The sequence below is a fragment of the Sciurus carolinensis genome, chromosome 3, assembly GCF_902686445.1.
Source record: "Sciurus carolinensis chromosome 3, mSciCar1.2, whole genome shotgun sequence".
Taxonomy (NCBI): domain Eukaryota; kingdom Metazoa; phylum Chordata; class Mammalia; order Rodentia; family Sciuridae; genus Sciurus; species Sciurus carolinensis.
Genome location: NC_062215.1, coordinates 1,244,659 through 1,264,094, shown reverse-complemented (window position 1 = coordinate 1,264,094; position 19,436 = coordinate 1,244,659). Strand labels below are relative to the sequence as shown.

The 19,436-nt window shown below is 56.7% G+C and overlaps 2 protein-coding genes across 4 annotated transcripts; one reads left to right on the top strand and one right to left on the bottom strand.

Annotated features, from left to right (window-relative positions):
• Nucleotides 1-1,877: 1,877 nt before the first annotated feature.
• Nucleotides 1,878-4,552, bottom strand: Arl16 (ADP ribosylation factor like GTPase 16). 2 transcript variants are annotated; one of them, XM_047545625.1, is made up of 6 exons: nucleotides 4,439-4,552; nucleotides 4,264-4,322; nucleotides 3,856-3,969; nucleotides 3,127-3,242; nucleotides 2,845-3,012; nucleotides 1,878-2,049 (listed from the first exon to the last, which is right to left on the bottom strand). In XM_047545625.1, the coding sequence occupies exons 1-6, from the start codon at nucleotides 4,497-4,499 to the stop codon at nucleotides 2,022-2,024; spliced, it is 546 nt and encodes a 181-aa protein (XP_047401581.1). In that variant the 5' UTR covers nucleotides 4,500-4,552; the 3' UTR covers nucleotides 1,878-2,021. The 2 variants fall into 2 exon arrangements, with proteins under 2 accessions (XP_047401581.1, XP_047401582.1); XM_047545626.1 differs by lacking the exon at nucleotides 4,439-4,552 and having other exon boundaries at nucleotides 4,140-4,320.
• Nucleotides 4,553-4,693: 141 nt separating this feature from the next.
• Hgs (hepatocyte growth factor-regulated tyrosine kinase substrate) lies at nucleotides 4,694-19,401 on the top strand. Of its 2 annotated transcripts, none has more exons than XM_047546520.1 (22): nucleotides 4,694-4,843; nucleotides 6,134-6,218; nucleotides 6,502-6,577; nucleotides 7,016-7,108; nucleotides 8,629-8,752; nucleotides 9,513-9,565; nucleotides 10,154-10,222; nucleotides 10,871-10,995; nucleotides 12,678-12,756; nucleotides 12,827-12,925; nucleotides 13,071-13,166; nucleotides 13,900-13,938; nucleotides 14,015-14,158; nucleotides 14,250-14,309; nucleotides 14,843-15,053; nucleotides 15,363-15,535; nucleotides 15,606-15,746; nucleotides 15,823-15,997; nucleotides 17,967-18,100; nucleotides 18,176-18,295; nucleotides 18,420-18,506; nucleotides 18,848-19,401. In XM_047546520.1, exons 1-22 carry the CDS (start codon nucleotides 4,807-4,809, stop codon nucleotides 18,956-18,958), a joined length of 2,331 nt encoding a protein of 776 aa, XP_047402476.1. In that variant the 5' UTR covers nucleotides 4,694-4,806; the 3' UTR covers nucleotides 18,959-19,401. The 2 variants fall into 2 exon arrangements, with proteins under 2 accessions (XP_047402476.1, XP_047402475.1); XM_047546519.1 differs by having other exon boundaries at nucleotides 14,840-15,053.
• The last annotated feature ends 35 nt before the right edge of the window (nucleotides 19,402-19,436 follow it).

Below are 19,436 nucleotides of genomic sequence, written 5' to 3'. Positions count from 1 at the left end.
GTGGGTACTGGGATTAAACCTAGGGACTCTACCACTGAGCTATATCTATCCCAGCCTTTTTTTCTTTTTTTTTTTTTTAAGTTTACTTTAAGACATGGTCTCAATTGCCCAAGCTGGCCTTGAACTTGAGATCCTCCTACCTTAGCTCTTGAGTCTCTGGGATCACAGATGTGCCATTGTGCCCTGTGCAACGACACCTGGAGATGTTAGTACTGACTTGGTGGGTGCCCCTGTGGTGTCTACCTGGAAATCTGGGGTCTGGGGGTGGTGGGAAGTACAGGGTACCTACGGCATCCTCCAACTTCCCCACTGTGTCCTGGCTGAAAATCAGAGCACCTTGACCTTGTGTGATCAGCCAAGCTTGAACCTTCCCAGGCACTGATAAACAAAGCATCTTGTGTGTGTGTGTGTGTGTGTGTGTGTGTGTCTGTAGGGGTGTCACAGGAATGTGTCACCATGCCCTGCTTCCTGCGCATAGGGTATTACACTCGTAGGCACAGTGATCCCTTTAGCAAGGTGCTAATGCCCAGCCAAAGGAGCACCCTCAGACTTAAGGAACTGTGGGTTAAAACCTCAGGCACTCCAGCAGAGGTAAACCCTCAGCCCTTTTTAGAATTCTCAGGTTTCACTAAGTTGCCCAGACTAGCCTCAAACCTGCATCTTCCTACCCTGAGCCTCCCAAGTAGCTGGGATTGCAGGTGTGCACCACCACACATTTAAGAAACATCAAAGCACACGTAAGAATGCTGTGACCATGTGAGCAGTACATGAAGCGGGAGCTTCAAGCTTGGTGACCTGGAGGCTTTACACCACCCACCTGAATAGGAGGTGCCCTGTCCTCTCTGGACCACTCATGCTCTATGGCAGAGCTGTGAGGCAGAGACCCTACTTCTTTTTGGTGACACCTCACACTCAGGCCACACTCATCTGCTCAGAAGATTCTTCCACTGCTGGGGGCACGACTGCAGAGTGGCCATGGTCTCACTACGCCCTGCCATCAGGTGGGCTGGTTGACTACTGGCTAAGACGACAGGCCCCTTGTGCCAGAGCACTAGGGTCCTGTGGGGCCTATTCGTGAGCTCCTTGGCAGTCCTGGCCCCAGCCTATTTCTGAAATGCTGCTACAAAGCCCATGTTGAGTCAAGTGAGCTGTAGGTTGGTACTGGGAGGGTCTGGAAGGACTGAGGGGCCCTCTGGTCTGCATGGGCTCAAGAGCTGCCTTGGGGAGGACAGAACTTACAACTAGTGATCCCTCCACATCTGGGATCCTCATACCCTCAGCTAAAGAATAGGACCAATTTCACTTTGAAGAGATGCTGCTAATACTTGGTGATTTTAACTAGGCTTTGCCTAAGTCCTCTGAAAGTGGGAGACCTCTGAAAGCCAAACTTGGACTCTTAGTTTTTTGTTGCTGTAAGGAAATACCTCAGGCAGACTACTTGTGAAGAAGAGGTTCATTCATAAAACTATTTTGGTACTGTCACCAGCTCAATTTGGTGAGGCCCTCTAGGAAGTGTCACACGGCAGATGGCAAAGTAGCTATCTTCAGCCAGGACCTGCCGTCATGGCTCACAGCAGGAGAACCCAAAATATGGCGCTGAGTACTTTGAGGACCAGATCTCACCAAGTTGCTAAGGCTGGTCTCAAACTTGTGATGGTCCTGCTGCTGCCTTCCGAGTCACTGGGATCACCACACCTGTCCCGTAGCCCTTCATTTGAATAAGGAGCCCTGCCCAGCAGAGTGGACGACTGGACTTCTGCAGAGGTCGGGCTCCCTCTGCTGCTTCCACAGCTCTGTGCCAAGGAGGAGGCAGCAGGTCCCTGGGACCCTTCTGTGGTTACAGGAGCCTGAAGAGCCAGCAGACAGAGCCATTTTCATAAAACTCACAACCACACTCAGAACAGTTTTATTCAATTATTGTAGGTTGAGTGGTGGCCCCAAAGGTGTGGCCAGATCATAGCCCCAGAATAAGTAAAAGTGACTTTACTTGGAAAAAGGGTCTTTGCAGGTGTGACTATGCATCATCCTGGATTTCCAGTTACAGATATCCTAAAGAAGAGAGAACACAAACACAGAAGAGGAAGACAGGGAGAGACCACAACTCATAAAGACCAAGGACTGCAGCAGTACTAGAGAAAAGAGGAAAGGGCTCCAGAAGGAACCAACCCTTCTGACACCTTCACTTTGGAGTTGTGGCTTCTGAACTGTGAGAACAAATTTCTGTGGCTTTAGGCTCCCCCAGATGGTAGTCATTTGCTTAAGAAGCCCCAGAACACACTGATGCACCACTCATCACAGTAAGCATTCTCCCACAAGCTGGCTTGGCTGAGGTGACAAGCCCCAGCAGGATACCAAGACCCCAGGCCTCCACCCCCTGTGCACCACCTGGCCCTCACCTCCTGTCCCTGAGGGAAACAGTGCATGCTCTGGGCACCCCAGAGCAGTAGCCACTTGCTGAACAAGTGAACCAAGCTCGTTTGTAACCTGGGCTCACTTTGTCCACTATGTCATGCTGTCTGTAGGGGACATGGTCAGGGATTAGGAATTGGAAGACTGGAGCTTGTACTGCAGGCAGGAGACTAGGTCTCAGTGGCACTGTGCAGTCCAAACACCCTGGGGCAAGGAAAAGGTGTCACAGCACCATCCAGGATGGCAGCAGGATGCCAGTCGCCTGCAGCCCTGGAGAGTCTTTTCTTTTAGAGGCCCATTGTCAGGAGCTGACCCACTGCTGCGCCTCCACACCAAGCCCTACCACCTGGGCCACCCTGCGGGCCCCCATGAGAAAACACCAGCGAAGGCAACAGTGCTATCCTCTGCCTCTGGGCGCACTTGTCCACTGGTCACCTGCTGCTTCGGGGTTCATCCTGGAGCCACTGCAGCACCTTGGCCAACCCAGTGCCTTCCCGGGCGCTGATTTCCACTGTAGTAATGTTCTGCTTGGCACAAGCAATGATGTCGGGGAGCCTGATTAAGGACTTAATCTCCTCCATAGTCATATAACAGGGTAGGTCACTGTAATTAAAGAACTGCCTTGTTAGAATGATGGCCACCGCAAACCTGCCTGTCCCCCAGGTGCACCTCCTCATGGGACCCGTGCCACATCCTTCTCAGCAAGTAAACCCATACATCTTATTGAAGAGTATCAAGACTGATGCTTCTGCAAGTTGTTCTGAAGAAAGAAGACCCAAGAGCTGCACACAGGAGGCAGAGAGCTGAGTGGGGTTGGAGGCATCCATCATGAACTGGGGAAGAAGAAAAGTATCAGTAACACCCTGCTTTGAAGACAGTTCTGGCCACATTTCCTTGCCTGGGGGTTACAGGCTTATGAAGAGCACCACCATCCCTCACCCCCCAATACTGGGGGATTGATCCCAGGGCCTCAACTGTGCTAGGCAAGTGCTCTATCACTGTGCGACATCCCCTCCCCCCACGATGACTTAAACAGAGTGCTTTGGAAATAGGCAGAAGCAGAGGCATAGAGTTGTAGGACAGATAACTCTATGTCATTTGTTTCTATTTTGATCTACATGGAAATCCATATTCATGGGGTGATCAGTTCCCCATCTTGGAATTTGGGCACAGGTCTTGTCAGGATGGGGCCAACCAGAGAATGTGGAAATCAGATGTGCATGTAGGACACAGCCAGGGACAGGAGCAGAAGACAACAGACGCGGCCTCAGCAAGCCATGCCGTGCTCTAATGTCAGTTTTGAGCACAAACACCAGAGAAGAGATTGGTGCCCTGCTTCTTTGACTAGCACAGTCGCCAAAGAAGCCAAACCCCATCCTATGCCAAACCCGGTCCTATGCCAGGGACCTGAGGGCTCTAAAGGAATTTTAAAGCATGCTGACCCACCAGGAGGGAATGGCAGTTTCCGCAGTAACTGGACCAGATAGGGCCCATGCAACCCCCGAGCTCCCGGATGGTAATCTTTCTCTGGGCCACGATGTCAGTAAGGTTGGTACCCACCTGCGGGAAAAACCACCAGTCACGCAGGCACTGTCCTGCGTGAATGCCCGGACAGCGGTGCGCCAGCTTTACCCCGCAGGCCCGAAGCAGGACCAGCTGCCAAGCAGGGAAAAGGCGTTCCCTGGTGGCGAAGGCGACGACGGTCCCTCCGGAGGAGGGGGGGAACGTGCCCGCCACGGGACGGGCCCCGAAACGCTCCGCTCGGTCCTGTGGGGAGTCCCTCTGCCGGGTCGGTGGGCTCTGTCAGTTGCAAGGTGACCCGCTTCAGTCCCTCTCGCGGCGGCCGACACCTACCGTGGGCCGCGTCGGCGGGGGCTCCCCCAGGTCGCCCTTGCAGTCGCGGGCGCTCAACTGTGCGGGAGGTCAAGGACCCGAGAGCGGCGGAAGGCGGAGGCCCAGCGCCGGGCGACGCGGCAGCCCCCCGCCCGAGCCCGAGCGCCCCCGCCCGCCCCACGGCGTGGAAGGATATTCTGCAGGCGTTTCACTAGCAGCGTCTTCCCGACGCCCGCGGCCCCCAGCAGCAGACACATCCAGACCCTGCGCCGGCACCCGCGGCTCGGCGCCGCGCCGCCGCCGGGCCCGCCTCCGCCCGCTCCTATTGGATAGGCCTCGCCTGCTGGCTGCTCATTGGTTCTCTGGGCTCACGCCGCCGCGGGCGCGGCCCAATCGTCGCCCAGCGTCCGCGGCCCCCGGAAGGCCTCGCCTCCTCGCGGTTCCCTGGAGCGTGCGGCGACGTGCGTGTGCGCGCGCTGGAGCTGGAAGACGGAAGCGGAAGTGGGGGGCGCGCCAGCTCGCGGAGGGGGAGCGCCCGCGGCGTCTGTCCGGAGCGGGGTCGCCATGGGGCGAGGCAGCGGCACCTTCGAGCGTCTCCTAGGTAACGCGCCCGCCCGGCGCTACCCCCAAGACCCGAGGGCAGCGGCTGGCCGCCCTTCCGCTGCTCCCGGCTGCGGGCCTCGGGTGTGGCCGGGCGCGTCCCTGGGCGCCAGCGAGCGCGGCGCCGCGAGAGTGGACGCGGGGCCTGGCTTGGGTCCCCTTCCGCCAGCGCGGGGCAGAGCGGGCCGAGCCTGAGTCACCGAGTGGGTGACGGAGCCAGACCTCACGCGGGGCCTCCGACCGAATGTCGGCCCGAAGGTGGAGCCCGGGGTGCCCTCCCGGGACCTTTCCAGCCCGGTTTGCCCGCCCTGAGCGCCCGCGGCTTGGGAAGGCCTTTCTGCTCGGGCGGGGCGCCCGCGGAGCCCCCGAGCCTCCTGGAGATGCCAGTTTCAGGAGGGAGTGTTCGCGTGCATGTTCCATCCTCCCGGTGAAATGCGCTTGTCTGGGGACGGGGCCGGTGCTGTCACCGTTCGCCCCAGTCCGCCTCCTTCTGAAGCGTGCTTTTTGGGGAGCCCTCAGGTGCAGCTTTCCTTCCTCCGGACACGCAGACCCAGTGTCTCATCCTTAGGGGTTGGTTCGGGACTTCACCGTTGAATTCAGAAATTTGCTGAATCAGTGCCCAAAGTGGACCCCTCCGTGCTGGGGGAGGATGATGCAGGGAGTTGAGTGGTAGCTCCTCATTCGTGGCCTGAGGCCGCACGGATGTGGAGAGAAGAGGTTTTAACTGGAGAATCCTTGGGGGGGTCCGTTCTGCCTTCATCTCTCAGAGCCCTTGTAGAGGCCTGGAGTCCATGTTACATGTCTCCCCAAGGCTTGCCCCGCTAATATCTAGCCGAAGGGCTAAAATATCCGAATGACAGGGATTCTGAGGGACTAAGTGACAGACTTTTGAGAAGCAGCAGAGCTTTGCATTTCAGAGTGATTCCCAGCTCTGTGTGTGGCATGCTGTAACTTATGGCAGTGCCCTCAGCCTGCTTGGGTTTTTTTGTCTGCATGTACATAGGTAGTGCGTAGCTCAGAAGGTTGTGTGGGAATTGGTTGAATTAATTCCAGTGTTTGAAATGGCACCGAGTGTAACAAGCATGTAACAGCCGTTCTATATCATTTCCATTTGCATCTTGTTTGGAAAGGATGGTATTTCCATGGTGTGCTCTGGAAGGATTTTCATATGGATTTCCATTCAGTCTAGGTGTCTTAAAGGGAAGGGGAGAGTTCTCTTTTCCTGTTACTGAGCTGGGGGCTGCCTAGGGAATCACAAACAGACCTCCTGAATGGTATCTCTTTCCCTCAGACAAAGCCACCAGCCAGCTTCTACTGGAGACCGACTGGGAGTCCATCCTACAGATCTGTGACCTGATCCGTCAGGGGGACACGCAGTAAGTGATAAGAGTCTGTCCTATACAGCATTGAGGTTGCATAGTGCCCACTGATCCTCCAGGCTTCAGCTGACCACATGAGACCTCATGTGGGCAGTCACATGGTCCTGGGAGTGCTGATGTCTTTTAACAAATAGGGGATTTTCCATGCAGCTTAGGGACACTTGGTTACGTTAATGTTTGCTTAGAGTATCTGAGGACCAAAGCAGTAGGGCATATCCCCCATCTTTCTTGCTGAAAGTGTTTTTTCTCTCTGTTGCTACCTATAGTCTTTTTCTTTCAGAGCAAAATATGCTGTAAATTCCATCAAGAAGAAAGTCAATGACAAAAATCCACATGTGGCCTTGTACGCCCTGGAGGTAACTGGACCCCTGCTGCTGTTCTCTGGCTTCCAATCTCAAGGGTTCCCACCTCCCAACATCAGGCAGGCTTGTTCCCGTCCTGGGCACACAGCAACCCGTGAAGCCTCTTCTAGTCTTGAGTGCAGTTGTGAGCAGTGCCACTGAGCTTGGTCACCTGAGGAGTACAGGGGAAAAGTCATGCCACTGGTACTCTGGCTGTAGTCCGTAGGCGAGCCCTGACTGTCAGCTGTTGGTTGCAGTTCATGACTATAAGACATGATGTTGTAGGGGCCATGGTATGTGGGTTTGCTGCCTGTCACTGAAACTGCTGCTTAGAGTTCCTGACAGGCTGGGTGGTCTGAAAGGCCTTCCCATGGGGATGTGGGTCCCTCCAAGGGGAGGAGAGGACACTGCCTTGACCACTATAGTGACCCTTCCCTTCCTTGGGGTCTGCAGGTCATGGAGTCTGTGGTAAAGAACTGTGGCCAGACGGTTCATGACGAGGTGGCTAACAAGCAGACTATGGAGGAGTTGAAGGAGCTGCTAAAGGTAGGTGTGCCCAGGAACCATGAGGCTGGGTTTGGGGGCAGGTGTAGTCACCTGCTTTTCCAGGTGTTCATTGGGCATCTATGACAGGAGCAGCACTGGATGCAGCAGAGGGTGTGAAGGCAAGCACTGGTGGTCCTGCTCAAGCCTGGGCTCAGGCCTGGGCAGACAAAGGCTCTTGGTTGAAGCCCAGTTGTGTCCAGAGCACAGGGGCGACATCTGATTTTTTTGAGGTGCCAGGGAAGGCCTGTCAGAGCCAGGGTGTGGAGCTGAGTCTTGGATGTCAAAAATGGTGGTGCCAGTGCTGTGCGGGCAGATGCCTGGAGAGGAGGCTTAGGGCAGCAGCCATGCGGGCGTGGGAGGGATCTGAGCAGGGGAGAGACAGTCTTCTAGCCATGTCTCTGGGAAGAGTCAGGAGGGCAGACAGCAGGTGAAGGAGCTGCCTTGGAGAGGGTGGGTTTTATACCTTCCTTTGTCAGAGAAGGAAAGGTCTTTCAGATACCTGGGAGGTTGTCTCCAGGACCACCTTCAGGGATTGTGATGTGGGTGGTGATGCAGAGTGAGGGTGCTGTGGCTGTTGTTTGAGGTGAAAGGATGTCCCACCGAGGTAAGGCTGTTCCTCCTCTGCTGTGACCCAGGGCCTGGCCTTGGTCTCATAGGAGACTCCAACCTGGACCCATGCTTCCCAGAGCTCACCTCCATGTCCAAGCTGACAGCTGGGCTTTTGAGAGGCCATCACTGGTACCTCGACCAGTTTCTTATGTGGCCCTGGCTGAAGGAGGGGAAGGTGTCCTTGTATGGGCTGCTCTGTTCAGTTTGTACTATGGGTGCTCTGCTGGCTTGCCCCTGTACTGGGAGGCAGGGTGGTGATGGGGAGGGAGTGACTGCTGGAGGACCAGGTGTGGAGGAATACTCGAGTCCTCGTGTGAGAGCTGTTACTGTGTCTTCTGGAAGCAGCTTTCTATCCTTTGTCCTCTGTGTCGATGTCACGGCCTCCCTGAGAGAGCACCAGCCTGAGGCTTGCCTGCGTGCTCACTGAGCGGGGATGGTGTTTCTGAGGGTTTGGGGCCCCACTGTGTGTGGAGAAGCTTCCTGGGCGCCTGCCCACCTGCATTTCCCAGTCTGCGACTGGATGGGAGAGCAGCCTTTATCCTTAGTCCTGAGGCAGTACTTCATGGCAGGGCCTAGTTGACTCTGGCCCTGTGAGACTGTCAGGAGCCTGGGACTTCCATGGCCGGCAGGGACTGGGGAGAGGGAAGGAGACACTCAGCTGTGGGCTCTCAGACTTGGAGCAGTTTGACTCCAGGGAATCCCTTGGCTCCTTGTGAGGTTTAAAGAGTCATGGTCTCAGCAAGTGTCTGCTCAGGGAACCTGGGCACAAGTTGATGCCTATCCTATACATCCTACCAGGGGATCTCCCCATACCCCACCTCTGTGCCACTCCTGTCTGCTCAGGGCAGCTGCCTCCTCTTGCTGCCTCTCAAGTATCCTAAGGCCCTTACCACCTCCTCCCTGCCTCACAGAGACAAGTGGAAGTAAACGTCCGCAACAAGATCCTGTACCTGATCCAAGCCTGGGCACATGCGTTCCGGAACGAGCCCAAGTACAAAGTGGTCCAGGACACCTACCAGATCATGAAGGTGGAGGGTGAGTTGGGACGGCTCAGGACCCCGTCCAAGGCGAGGAGCACTGCTCCAGAAGCCACAGGGCCACCCTGCTGGGCATTCATGCCAGCTGGAACCAGAGATGCAGGGCGAAAGAGGATAGGCAGGTCCTCACCGAGTGATTGGCCTTGGGAGCAGGGGAGGTGGTGTTCTGGGAACTCCAGAGAGGCCCCATTGTGGGAGAATGGACTTCAACAAGCTCCTCTTTTCTGGACCTACCACAGCAGACAGTATAGGATAAAAAGTCAACAGACAACCATGTTTTGGGGAGCAGCGTGGCCCTGGGGGCAATGCAGGATGAGTGGCCAGGGAAGACCTTGTAGGCGGCTGCCCTAGGTGCCAAGACCTGGGCATAAGAGGGAAACAATAGAACTCTTAGATTCTGAGGCCCTGGGGTCAGAGCTCACTTGGCTACTGAAGGACAGAAAGGATGGCACATGCCCAGAAGAGAGCTAGGCCAGGTTTAGTATAGCTCTCTGCATGGCAGTCAGCAGTGGGCTTCAGCTCTGGCCATGGCTGCTGGAGTGTGTCAAGGCCCCTTTTCTGCATCCCTCTTGCTGTTATGGTGACCCTGAAGAGCTGGTGGAGTGTGGGAGAGAGAGGGACAGTGGTTTGAGAGTACATTTAGAGGTGTAAACTGGGCTCTGGGTTCTGAGGGCTCTGGGTGTCCTCTGGTGGTTTTGTCTGGTGGGGAAGAAGATGTCAGGGTGGGACCTAAAGGTGACTGCAGCTTCCTTTCCTAGGACATGTTTTCCCGGAATTCAAGGAAAGTGATGCCATGTTTGCTGCTGAGAGAGTGAGTCCTGGGTGGGCCACTGCCAAGGGGTCTTGGAGTGTAAAGAAGCCGGGAGGGAGGGTCTTCCTTCTGTCTTATTTACACCTTAGTGGGTAAGAACTGAGAGCATCAACATTCCTGGAGCACAAGATGTAGCCATGACTTTGCAAGATGAGATGGAGATGTGTTTGTGGTGTTACTGGGAAAGAAAGGACATGTTAGCAGAGCTGGAGACCTGTGGGAAGTGTCGCTGTCATGTCTTTGGCAAAGGAAGAAGTCTAGGCTGGGGTCATGGTTCAGTGCTACAGTGCTTGCCTAGCATGTGTGAGCCACTGGGTTCGACTCTCAGCACTGCATGTAAATGAGTAAAAGTAAAGGAGCATCAACCACTGAAAAAAAAAAGAGGTCTGACTGGGGGCTTCCCATCTGAAGCAGTTCAGCCATGGGCCTTATGGCTCAGGCCAGGAGGAGGGCTTAAACTGGTGCAGCTGCTCTGGCCACACAAGTCTCTGGGTCCTTTTCCTGTCCGTGGGACCTTGGGTGGCTCTGCCACCTCTGGGAGCTTGGCCGGGGCCAGGGAGTATGGGCCTGAGTCTTGCTGTCCCGCAGGCGCCTGACTGGGTGGATGCAGAGGAATGCCACCGGTGCAGAGTGCAGTTTGGGGTGGTGACCCGCAAGGTGAGTGCCTGCCCTGTGGGCTAACGGGGTTCTGTGGCCAAGTCCCCGCCAGCTTCACGTGTCACCAGGCAGACGTCATCACTGTGTCCACTGCCCCATTGGCATGGTTCTGTCCTTTCTACTGTAATGTGGTAATTTTGGCAGCCATGTGCCAATGCCCTCCACCAGAGTTAGCCTTATAAAGGGCCCAGACCTAGAGCCACAGCCCTGGCTAGGTCTGCTCTTCAGTGTTGCTGGGACTGAGTGACTGACTCAGTGCCTCAGATGAGAGCCCATGTGGACTCTGCCCTGAGGCCGTGTCCTCACTTCCCACAATGCCCTGAGGGTGCCATGGGGAACGCTAGGGGTCAAAACAGCCACTCTGGAACAACACACTGCACTCGGAGCTCATGTGTCAGGATTCCTGCGCCTTCTGTTCTTAATTCCCCTCATTTCTCCCAAACTGGTGACTGAAGTTGAGTCTCTTGAGAGTGTGTCCTATTTCTCCAGGGCTTTCACGAAAGTCCCTCTGGGCATTTGTTCTGCTTGTCCTTGTCTCCTCTTTGCTCCCAGACTGAGGCCCAGCCTCAGCATTGTCCAGGGTGGTTCTGGCCAGTGGTTGTGGTGGGTGCCCCAGGCCCGTCACCAGGCTGTCCTACCCACACACAGCACCACTGCCGGGCGTGCGGGCAGATCTTCTGCGGCAAGTGCTCCTCCAAGTACTCCACCATCCCCAAGTTCGGCATTGAGAAGGAGGTGCGCGTGTGTGAGCCCTGCTACGAGCAGCTGAACAAGTGAGTCCCCTCATGGGATCCGCAGGCCACCTGCCTGCCTCCCCTGGCCACAGTGCCCCACAGGCCTAGGTAGGCCCCCAAATGCCAGCAGAGGGCTTAAGGGCCAGCCCCAAGGCCAGGTGGGCAGGCCAGCAGGGCAGCCTGACGCTAACCCAGCAGGCCAGTTGCTTGTGTTTGTCCTTGGTTTATTTGTACTTTAAATTTTGGGGATAAAACTTGGAAAAGTCATAGGCTAGTGAAAAGTCACAGGTGTACCTGAAGAACACGGGCAGGTGCCTCTGCCTAGACGCCTCCGTTGTGACCTGTGCAGGTCTCTGCAGTGTGTGCTCTCCCCTCACCCGCGTGCCCACGTGTGCACGTGTTCACGTGACTGCAGTGAGTTGTGGCCCGCATGTCCCTTTGTGCCTGAGCGCTCCCACATGTCTCCTGGGGAGGAGGGTTCTCTGAGGCAGGTCAACACTGCTCTCAGTGGGGACATCTGACCTTGCTGTGGCACTAAACCTGCTCTGCTGAGGCGCTCCAGTTTTGCCGTCACTCCAGGAGGCCCTCTGGCTTCCCATACCTGTCAGGGCCCATTGGGGCCCACACTGCACTGTCCTTGTACCTCCCTAGCCCTGACCTGGAACACACCTTCAGCCTCCGCCATCCCTGACAGATGCTGCTGCAGTGCCGGCCATTGTGGCCTGTCTCACGTCTCCCGAGTCTGAGTTTACTTCCTGCTCAGGTTCTGTAGGTTTTTTGTTTTGTTGGTGATACTGGGGATTGAACCCAAGGGTGCTTGACCACTGAGCTCTACCCCTACCCCTTTTTTATTTTGAGGAAGAGTCTTGTTCAGTTGCTCAGGCTGACCTCAAACTTGTGATTCTCTTGTCTCGGCTTTCCTAGTCACTGGGATTACAGGTGTGTGCCACTATGCCTGGCCAGGATTGCTCCCCTATTGTGTTAGTTTGTTCTTCATCACTGGTTAAATACCTGAGAAAAACACAACTTAGGGAGAATTTATTTTGACTCACAGTTTCAGAAGTTGAATCCATGGTTGGCTGGCTCCATTGTCTTGGGCTTGTGTGACAGAGTAGCCTGGCAGGGAATGTGTGGTGGAGCAAAACTGCTCATCTCCTGGCAGCCAGCAAGCAGAGAGAGAGGAAGGAATTTGGGACCAAAAGCAGGGACCTGCTTTAGGATCATGTTTTCATTCAGAAAAAAGTCAGGGCTCACTCTGGGGAGGGGTCTGCTCGTGCTGTTAGAATTGTGAATGTGCTGTGTGTGGCCCTCGGCCTGCTTGCTCTGGAGAAGGTCTTTGTGCTCCAGGTGGAATTCTAGAAAAGGCCTGAGCTGGCTCTGTGATCACGAAAGGTCTTGCAGCCTTTCCCAGCACCTTGTTGGGGTGAGGCCTGTTGCTGGTCACGGGGACACTGAAGGCAGTGTTCCAGGTGTCCTGGCCAGCTGGGATTTTGAGTTGCTATTTCCAGGAGAGGGATTGGGCTTAGGCTGAGTGACCCACCCATGTCCTGAGTGACCCACCATGCCACAGCCCCTCCTGCTGTTCCCTGGACCATGGCCACTGGGCTTCATCCTCACTTCATGGGAACAGCATGAGGGAAGCTCTGGGTGGTTGACAGCTTTGGTAGGGATGGGGCAGGTGTCAGTGGGTGGTCACCTGCAGCATCCCATCCTGCCTCCAGGAAAGCAGAAGGAAAAGCCACCTCCACGACTGAGCTACCCCCGGAGTACCTGACCAGCCCCCTGTCGCAGCAGTCGCAGGTACCCAGTCCCCCCACAGTCCCCAGCATGCCCCTCCCCTGAGCATCCCTCACTGGCCTTGTGTCCTCAGCTGCCCCCCAAGCGGGATGAGACAGCTCTGCAGGAGGAGGAGGAGCTGCAGCTGGCCCTGGCCCTGTCACAGTCAGAGGCAGAGGAGAAGGAGAGGCTGGTGAGTGGTGGGAGGAAGGAACCTCCAACTTCCCTGGAGATGCTGGGCAGTGCCCACATGCCTGGGGCCCACCGCTGTGTGCAGTCTCTGCCCTCCTGCTGTGTCTCCTGCTCCCCCAGTGACACCGTACCCCATTCTGCTTCAGAGACAGAAATCAACATACACTGCACACCCCAAGGCAGAGCCCACACCCCTGGCGTCATCGGCACCCCCAGCTGGCAGCCTGTACTCTTCACCTGTGGTGAGCCTGCCATGTGACCCAGCCAGCCTGGCTTGACGCTGCTTGTGGGAGGTGTGGGGGCAGGTGGGAGGACACCCAGGTGCCTGACTGTCCTGGCTCAGGGCTCCCCTGCGGGGGCAGAGCACATGAGCACAGGCCCCGTAGGTTAGACCCCTTGCACCCTCAAGCACTGAAGCACTTGGTTGGGGCCACCTCACTCCTCCAGCCAAGCCCCACTCTTAGTAGGGCAGGCTGCAACAGGTCTAGGAAGTCACATCACATGCAAGCTCTGGTGGGCTCTGTAGAGTGGCTGGGCCACGGTCAGGCCCCTGGCTAGGAGCAGCCCTGCCACGTGCCAGCGGTGCAGCCTCCCTCTTTCTGTGCTGTCAGCCGGGCCCCCACAGTGCTGTGCGGGCCACATGGGGTGCCCTGTTCTGGCCTTGACCTGTGCTGGGAATTCATGGGAGTGCTGGCCAGGTGCCACTTGAGCCTTTCATTAATGTCACAGAGCCGTGGTGTGTGACGATGTCAGAGCCTTTCTAAGACCTTAAGGTGGTGCCACCCCACAGAGGAGAGTGCTGGCCTTGGCACCTGCACTGCCAGGAGCCTGTGAAGCCATGGCTGTGGGCACCAAGCAGGCACAGACTGGGACCCAGGGCCACGTGGCACCATCTAGGCTCCTGCCTGAGTCACTTGGGAGCCGGATGCTGCTCCCCTCTACTGTGTCCCCTCAGGCCTCCCTTTGTCTCCCCAGAACTCTTCAGCGCCTCTGGCTGAAGACATCGACCCTGAGGTAAGGGTCCTGTTTCTGCAGTGCTGTCCTTTCACGCTTCCCAGACCACCAAAGTGACCCCTTTGTTGCTGTGCAGCTTGCACGGTACCTTAACCGGAATTACTGGGAGAAGAAGCAGGAGGAGGCTCGGAAGAGCCCCACACCGTCTGCTCCTGTGCCCCTAACGGAGCCAGCCACCCAGCCCGGGGAGGGGCATGCAGCCTCTGCCAGTGTGGTGGAGGTGAGAGGCCACTATGCTCCTGGTGCCTGTGCCTGGGGGTTGTGTCCAGGGCAGACTGGATGGAGGCCCCTCACCGTCTGGTCTCTTACAGGCTCCCCTCCCAGAGACAGATTCTCAGCCTATAACTCCCTCTGGTGGCCCCTTCGGTGAGGTAAGCTGGGTCTCCCTCCCTGGCCGGGAAACACTGCAGAGCCTGTCCTAAGCAGCAGTCCCACCAGAGTGCCGACGCTGCTGTGCCCATGTGGCTTCTCAGAAGAGAACGGGTCTGCTCTCTGTGGACCTGATGTTAACCCCACATTCCAAGCAGCCCAGGCCTACTCAAAGGCACTTCTGCTTCTCCTTGGGGCTTCTGGCTTTGTCTGCCTCAAGTCAGACCAGGCCCATGTCACCAGGGCAGGGGGCTTCCAGTCAGCTCCAACCTGAGTGGCACTGAGGATGAAAGCCAGGCCTTGGACCTCATTGCTTTGTCTGTGGACTGGGGATGCTAATGGCCTGCCTTGTGGAGCTGACTGAAGTCCCAATTGATGGTCTGCTCCAGGCTCTGAGCACAGCAGGCATCATCCAGATGCCCATGTGCCACTTTGCAGGGAGTCTGCTGAGACCTTGCAGACTGGCCCGTGCCCAGGGAAGGCTGGCCTAGCCAGCATCATGGCCATGCTCAGCCGTCCGCCTGGTCCCCAGCAGCAGTACCATAATGGAGGATCGGAAGAGAGCCATGAGCAGTTCCTGAAGGCCCTGCAGAACGCGGTCACCACCTTCGTCAACCGCATGAAGAGCAACCACGTGCGGGGCCGCAGCATCACCAACGACTCGGCTGTTCTGTCGCTCTTCCAGTCCCTGACCAGCATGCACCCACAGCTGCTGGAGCTGCTCAACCAGCTGGACGAGCGCAGGTGTAGGTGCCATGGCCGGGCCCCTCAGGCAGGCTTCCTGGGCAGCACTGCATGCTCAGCCCTGACTGCTGTGGACATGGGCTGCCCCAGGAGAGCTGGTGCTCCTTTTCTGTCCTTCCCTGAGGCGTGGGCTCTGCCCTTCTGTACCCTGCCCAGCACAGGACCCTCCACCCCTCCAACCCAGGTCCTCAGTGCCTGCAGCCTCAGGAGGTGGGCTGGGTGGGTGAGACCAGCTGGAGATGCAGGGGCCCACACGGACTGGGCCCCATCTGTGCTGTAGCGGTCAGGGCCGTCCTCTCCTCTCTCCACAGTGTACTATGAGGGGCTGCAGGACAAGCTGGCACAGATCCGGGATGCCCGAGGCGCTCTAAGTGCCCTGCGTGAGGAACACCGTGAAAAGCTGCGCCGGGCAGCAGAAGAGGCTGAGCGCCAGCGCCAGATCCAGCTGGCCCAGAAGCTGGAGATCATGCGGCAGAAGAAGCAGGTGCGGCGGCCAGCCCAGCGTGTGGGCGGGGGGCCCAGGCCTGCCTGACCCCGCCCTGTTGCCACCACAGGAGTATCTGGAGGTGCAGAGGCAGCTGGCCATCCAGCGCCTGCAGGAGCAGGAGAAAGAGCGACAGATGCGCCTGGAGCAGCAGAAGCAGACTGTCCAGATGCGCGCCCAGATGCCCGCCTTCCCCCTGCCATACGCCCAGGCACGTGCTGCCCCGCCTGCCCCCCCCCCCCCCCGTCTGAGGCCCTCTCTCACCACCGTGTCTTCTCTGTCCCCAGCTCCAGGCCATGCCTGCAGCCGGGGGCGTGCTCTACCAGCCCTCAGGCCCTACCAGCTTCCCTGGCACCTTCAGTCCAGCAGGCTCCGTGGAGGGTTCCCCCATGCACAGCGTGTACATGAGCCAGGCAGCCCCAGCTGCCAGTCCCTACCCCAGCATGCCTGGCACCACAGCAGGTATCCACAGGGCTCAGACAGCCCCAGACCACAGCTTTGGTTTTATTTTAGCCCAATTTATAGAAAGTTAAGAGAATGACACAAAGAATTTTTTAGATTTTCTAAACGTGAACATTTTCTCAGGTTTGCTGTTTCCATCCTCCACATGCACACACACTTACCTTGAGAGTAAGGGGCAGGTAACACCTGCACCCAAACACCTCTGCTAACACTGGGGCATGCACTCAGGCCAGGAGGTCATCACAGAGTACCATGGTGACAGCTCATTGCATGTGGCCCGCAGGGCCCCTCCAGAACATTCCTCAGGCACGGCTGCTTGGCACTGGCCTGTGAGCAGACTGCCCTGTGCAAGTTTGTTCTGCCTAAGGAGCTCTGGGCTGCACTTTTGGTTAGAATGGCATGGAGGGGGCTGTTGTGGGGACAGTGTTGCTTTGTCCCAGCACAGCAGCCTGGTTGGGATCTGCATGCGTCTCTGCAGACACCGCCTGTTCTTCTGTCACCAACAAGTGTGTTAGGAGAGAGAGGTGCACTCTTGGGGCTGGGGTGATAGCTCAGTTGGTAGAGTGCTTGCCTTGTAAGCTCAAGGCCCTGGGTTCGATCCCCAACACTCTTCAGGTGTCTGTACTCTTCCATCATTTTGCCTAGCCTCAGCAGTTTTTGCTCAATTTTGCCTGAATTTATGATTGATTGTTTGCAATGAGGTCTAGCTGTGTTGCATGGGCTAGCCACAACTCCTGGGCTCAAGCAGTCCTCCTGCCACATCCTCTGAGTACCTGGGACTGCAGGTGTATGCCACAGTGGCTCTCAGTTTGTTACCTTGCCAGGTAGCACCTAATTGTGCCATTGACTTCCCAGTGGAAGGAGGGGCTCTTCCCTCTCCACTCCTGTCCTTTATGTCAGCGTGGACGCACAGGCTCCTTCAAAGAAGGCAGTCCTTCACTATCACTGTTGGTTTTGCTCACATTATCTCGGGTGGTCCATGGGAGCCCTTGGCTGGCTCCTGTGACTTTGACCAAGGTGGGTCAGCTGGACACTGCATGACCTGTCCATTCTTGGGCAGCCTGCTTCCTCCTACTGGAGGGTGGCCTTCACAAGCCACACTTTTGTCTTTTGAGAAGCTTGTGCTTCTCAGTCCTATGGGCAGATGAACCTGGAAGTGTGTACGTCACCCTCATAGGTGTGCTGTGTGGCATGTGAACGTGCCCTCAGGTGTAGGACCGGAAGCTAACGTATCCTAGTGTCCCCCAGTCCAATAGTGCGGGCTTTCTTCTTTGTTCTCATTTGTCCGTTCCCGCGACACAGAAGGCTGGACTGCAGTGGGAAAGCCACACCTGGCTTGAGTTGAGTTCATCTGTAGATCCTGTTGTCTGTGACCCGTCAAGGTTCTAGGGTCAGCTCCCCCAGCCCCTGCAGTGTGACTGGCACTCATTTCAAATACAGTCTGGCTCATTTGTTGGATTTCATTGTGTTTTAGAACCACCTCTCATCCTTATTGGCTTTATTTTCCTTTTTTGAAAATATGAAACATAAATGAAGTTCCCAAAAAAATCACAACAAAATCTCAAGAGGCAGGCACAGTAACACATACCTGTTAATCTCAGCTTCTCAGGAAGCTGAGACAGGAGGACTGCAGGTTGAAGGCCAGCCTGGGCAACTTAGTGAGACCCTGTCTCAACAAGTAAAAAGGAGCTGGGCACAGTGGTACATGCCTGTAATCTCAGTGACTTGGGAAGCTGAAGCAGGAGGATCACAAGTTCGAGACCAGCCTCAGCAACTTAGCAAGGTCCAAAGCAACTGAGACTCTGTCTCAAAATAAAAAATGGTTGGGGACGTGGCTCAGAGGTAAAGCACCTCTGGGTTCAATCCCCAGTACCCCCTGCCCCAAAAGAAAGAATACTGCAGAGAAGGGTGTCCAGCCTCCCTGCATGCCCGCTCCTCAGAAGTAGCTCATCTATCCTATTTGTCACAGATCCTAGCATGGTGAGCGCCTACATGTACCCAGCAGGGGCCCCTGGGACACAGGCAGCCCCACAGGCCCAGGCTGGGCCCACTGCAAGTCCCGCCTACTCGTCCTACCAGCCCACTCCCACCCCAGCCTACCAGGTATGTAGACAAGACTGCTTCTCCCAGCTGGGCACAGGCCCTGCCCATTCCCCATTACACCTCTTCCTTCCACAGAATGTGGCCTCTCAGGCCCCGCAGAGCCTCCCAGCCATCTCCCAGCCTCCACAGCCAGGCACCATGGGCTACATGGGAAGCCAGTCAGTGTCCATGGGCTACCAGCCATACAACATGCAGGTATGGGGCACTGGGCAGGCTGCTTCTGGTGTTGGGCTTTGAATTGCTCCAAGCCAGGAGGCCTGACATCTGTCTGGTCACAGGGCTGTCCTCTCAGTGTCTGGCTTCATCTTACTCTCCACAGAATCTTATGACCACCCTCCCTAGCCAGGATGCATCCCTGCCACCCCAGCAGCCCTACATGACAGGACAACAGCCCGTGTACCAGCAGGTGAGCCCCTCCCTGTCCACTCCCTCTGGTGTCTACTGACAGGCTTGGGCTTTGTGGGTTAGGGACGAGACCCTGACTACTGTGGGGCCATCCCATGCTGCATGTCCCATGGGGAGACAAGTTAATGCTTAGGATCTCAGCAGACAAATTAGGACGTAAAAGTACAGGTGGACAGGTTCACGTGTGGACAGGAGACCTGTGGAGTCACGTGGAAGGTGAGCTTCCTGGGCTCCATGCACCAGTGTTGAGCTTCTGCAGTTGCCTTGTATGGTGGTGCAGCATGATCCAGATTGGCCTTCCCGGAGAGCCATGGCTCACATCTCTGCTCTCCTGCCCCACAGATGGCGCCCTCAGGCGGTCCTCCCCAGCAGCAGCCTCCTGTGGCCCAGCAGCCCCCTGCACAGGGGCCTCCGGCACAGGGCAGTGAAGCCCAGCTCATCTCCTTTGACTGACCCTGGGCTGGAGATTCAGACCATCCACAGTAACACTACGTTCATCCGCAACCACCTGTGTCTAACTAGCTGTCTCCCTTGCTCCGTGTGACCTTCCTAGCCCCAGTTCTCCTCCCCACCCACAGCCTGAGGCTTCTGTCACTGGCTCCCAGCTTTGGTCCTGTCTTGGTCTCTGACTTCTTTCCCCAGGGCTGGGCCTCGGGGAGGGGAGGGGGAGGAAATGACCTTCCTCGGGAATCCTCAGCTCTGTGTGTTGGAACCTGCAAGAGTGGGGCTGGAGTGGGGACTCTCAGCCCTGAGGTAGCCCTCCGTGGTCCCACTGTGATGGCAGTGAGCTGTCCAGGCCTGGCCCCCCATTCAGCAGGGCGAAGGCTTCAGGCTCTCTGGCTTCTCTGCTTTTCAGCTGTCCTTTAACGCAGAAGAGATAATAAAATGTATTTCAAAAAGAATCCGCTGTTTGGTGGCTCAGCTCCAGAGG

What these genes read in the sequence shown, in the direction of transcription:
- Hgs (XM_047546519.1), top strand. Translation starts at nt 4,807, where the DNA reads ATGGGGCGAGGCAGCGGCACCTTCGAGCGTCTCCTAG. An exon ending in CCCTGTCGCAGCAGTCGCAG is followed by an intron (nt 12,757 to 12,826) that starts GTACCCAGTCCC and finishes TTGTGTCCTCAG; the next exon opens with CTGCCCCCCAAGCGGGATGA. An exon ending in TCATGCGGCAGAAGAAGCAG is followed by an intron (nt 15,536 to 15,605) that starts GTGCGGCGGCCA and finishes TTGCCACCACAG; the next exon opens with GAGTATCTGGAGGTGCAGAG.
- Arl16 (XM_047545625.1), bottom strand. Translation starts at nt 4,499, where the DNA reads ATGTGTCTGCTGCTGGGGGCCGCGGGCGTCGGGAAGACGCTGCTAGTG. An exon ending in CCCCGCCGACGCGGCCCACG is followed by an intron (nt 3,970 to 4,263) that starts GTAGGTGTCGGC and finishes TTTTTCCCGCAG; the next exon opens with GTGGGTACCAACCTTACTGA. An exon ending in GATGAACCCCGAAGCAGCAG is followed by an intron (nt 2,050 to 2,844) that starts GTGACCAGTGGA and finishes TCTCTTCTTTAG; the next exon opens with GATATCTGTAACTGGAAATC.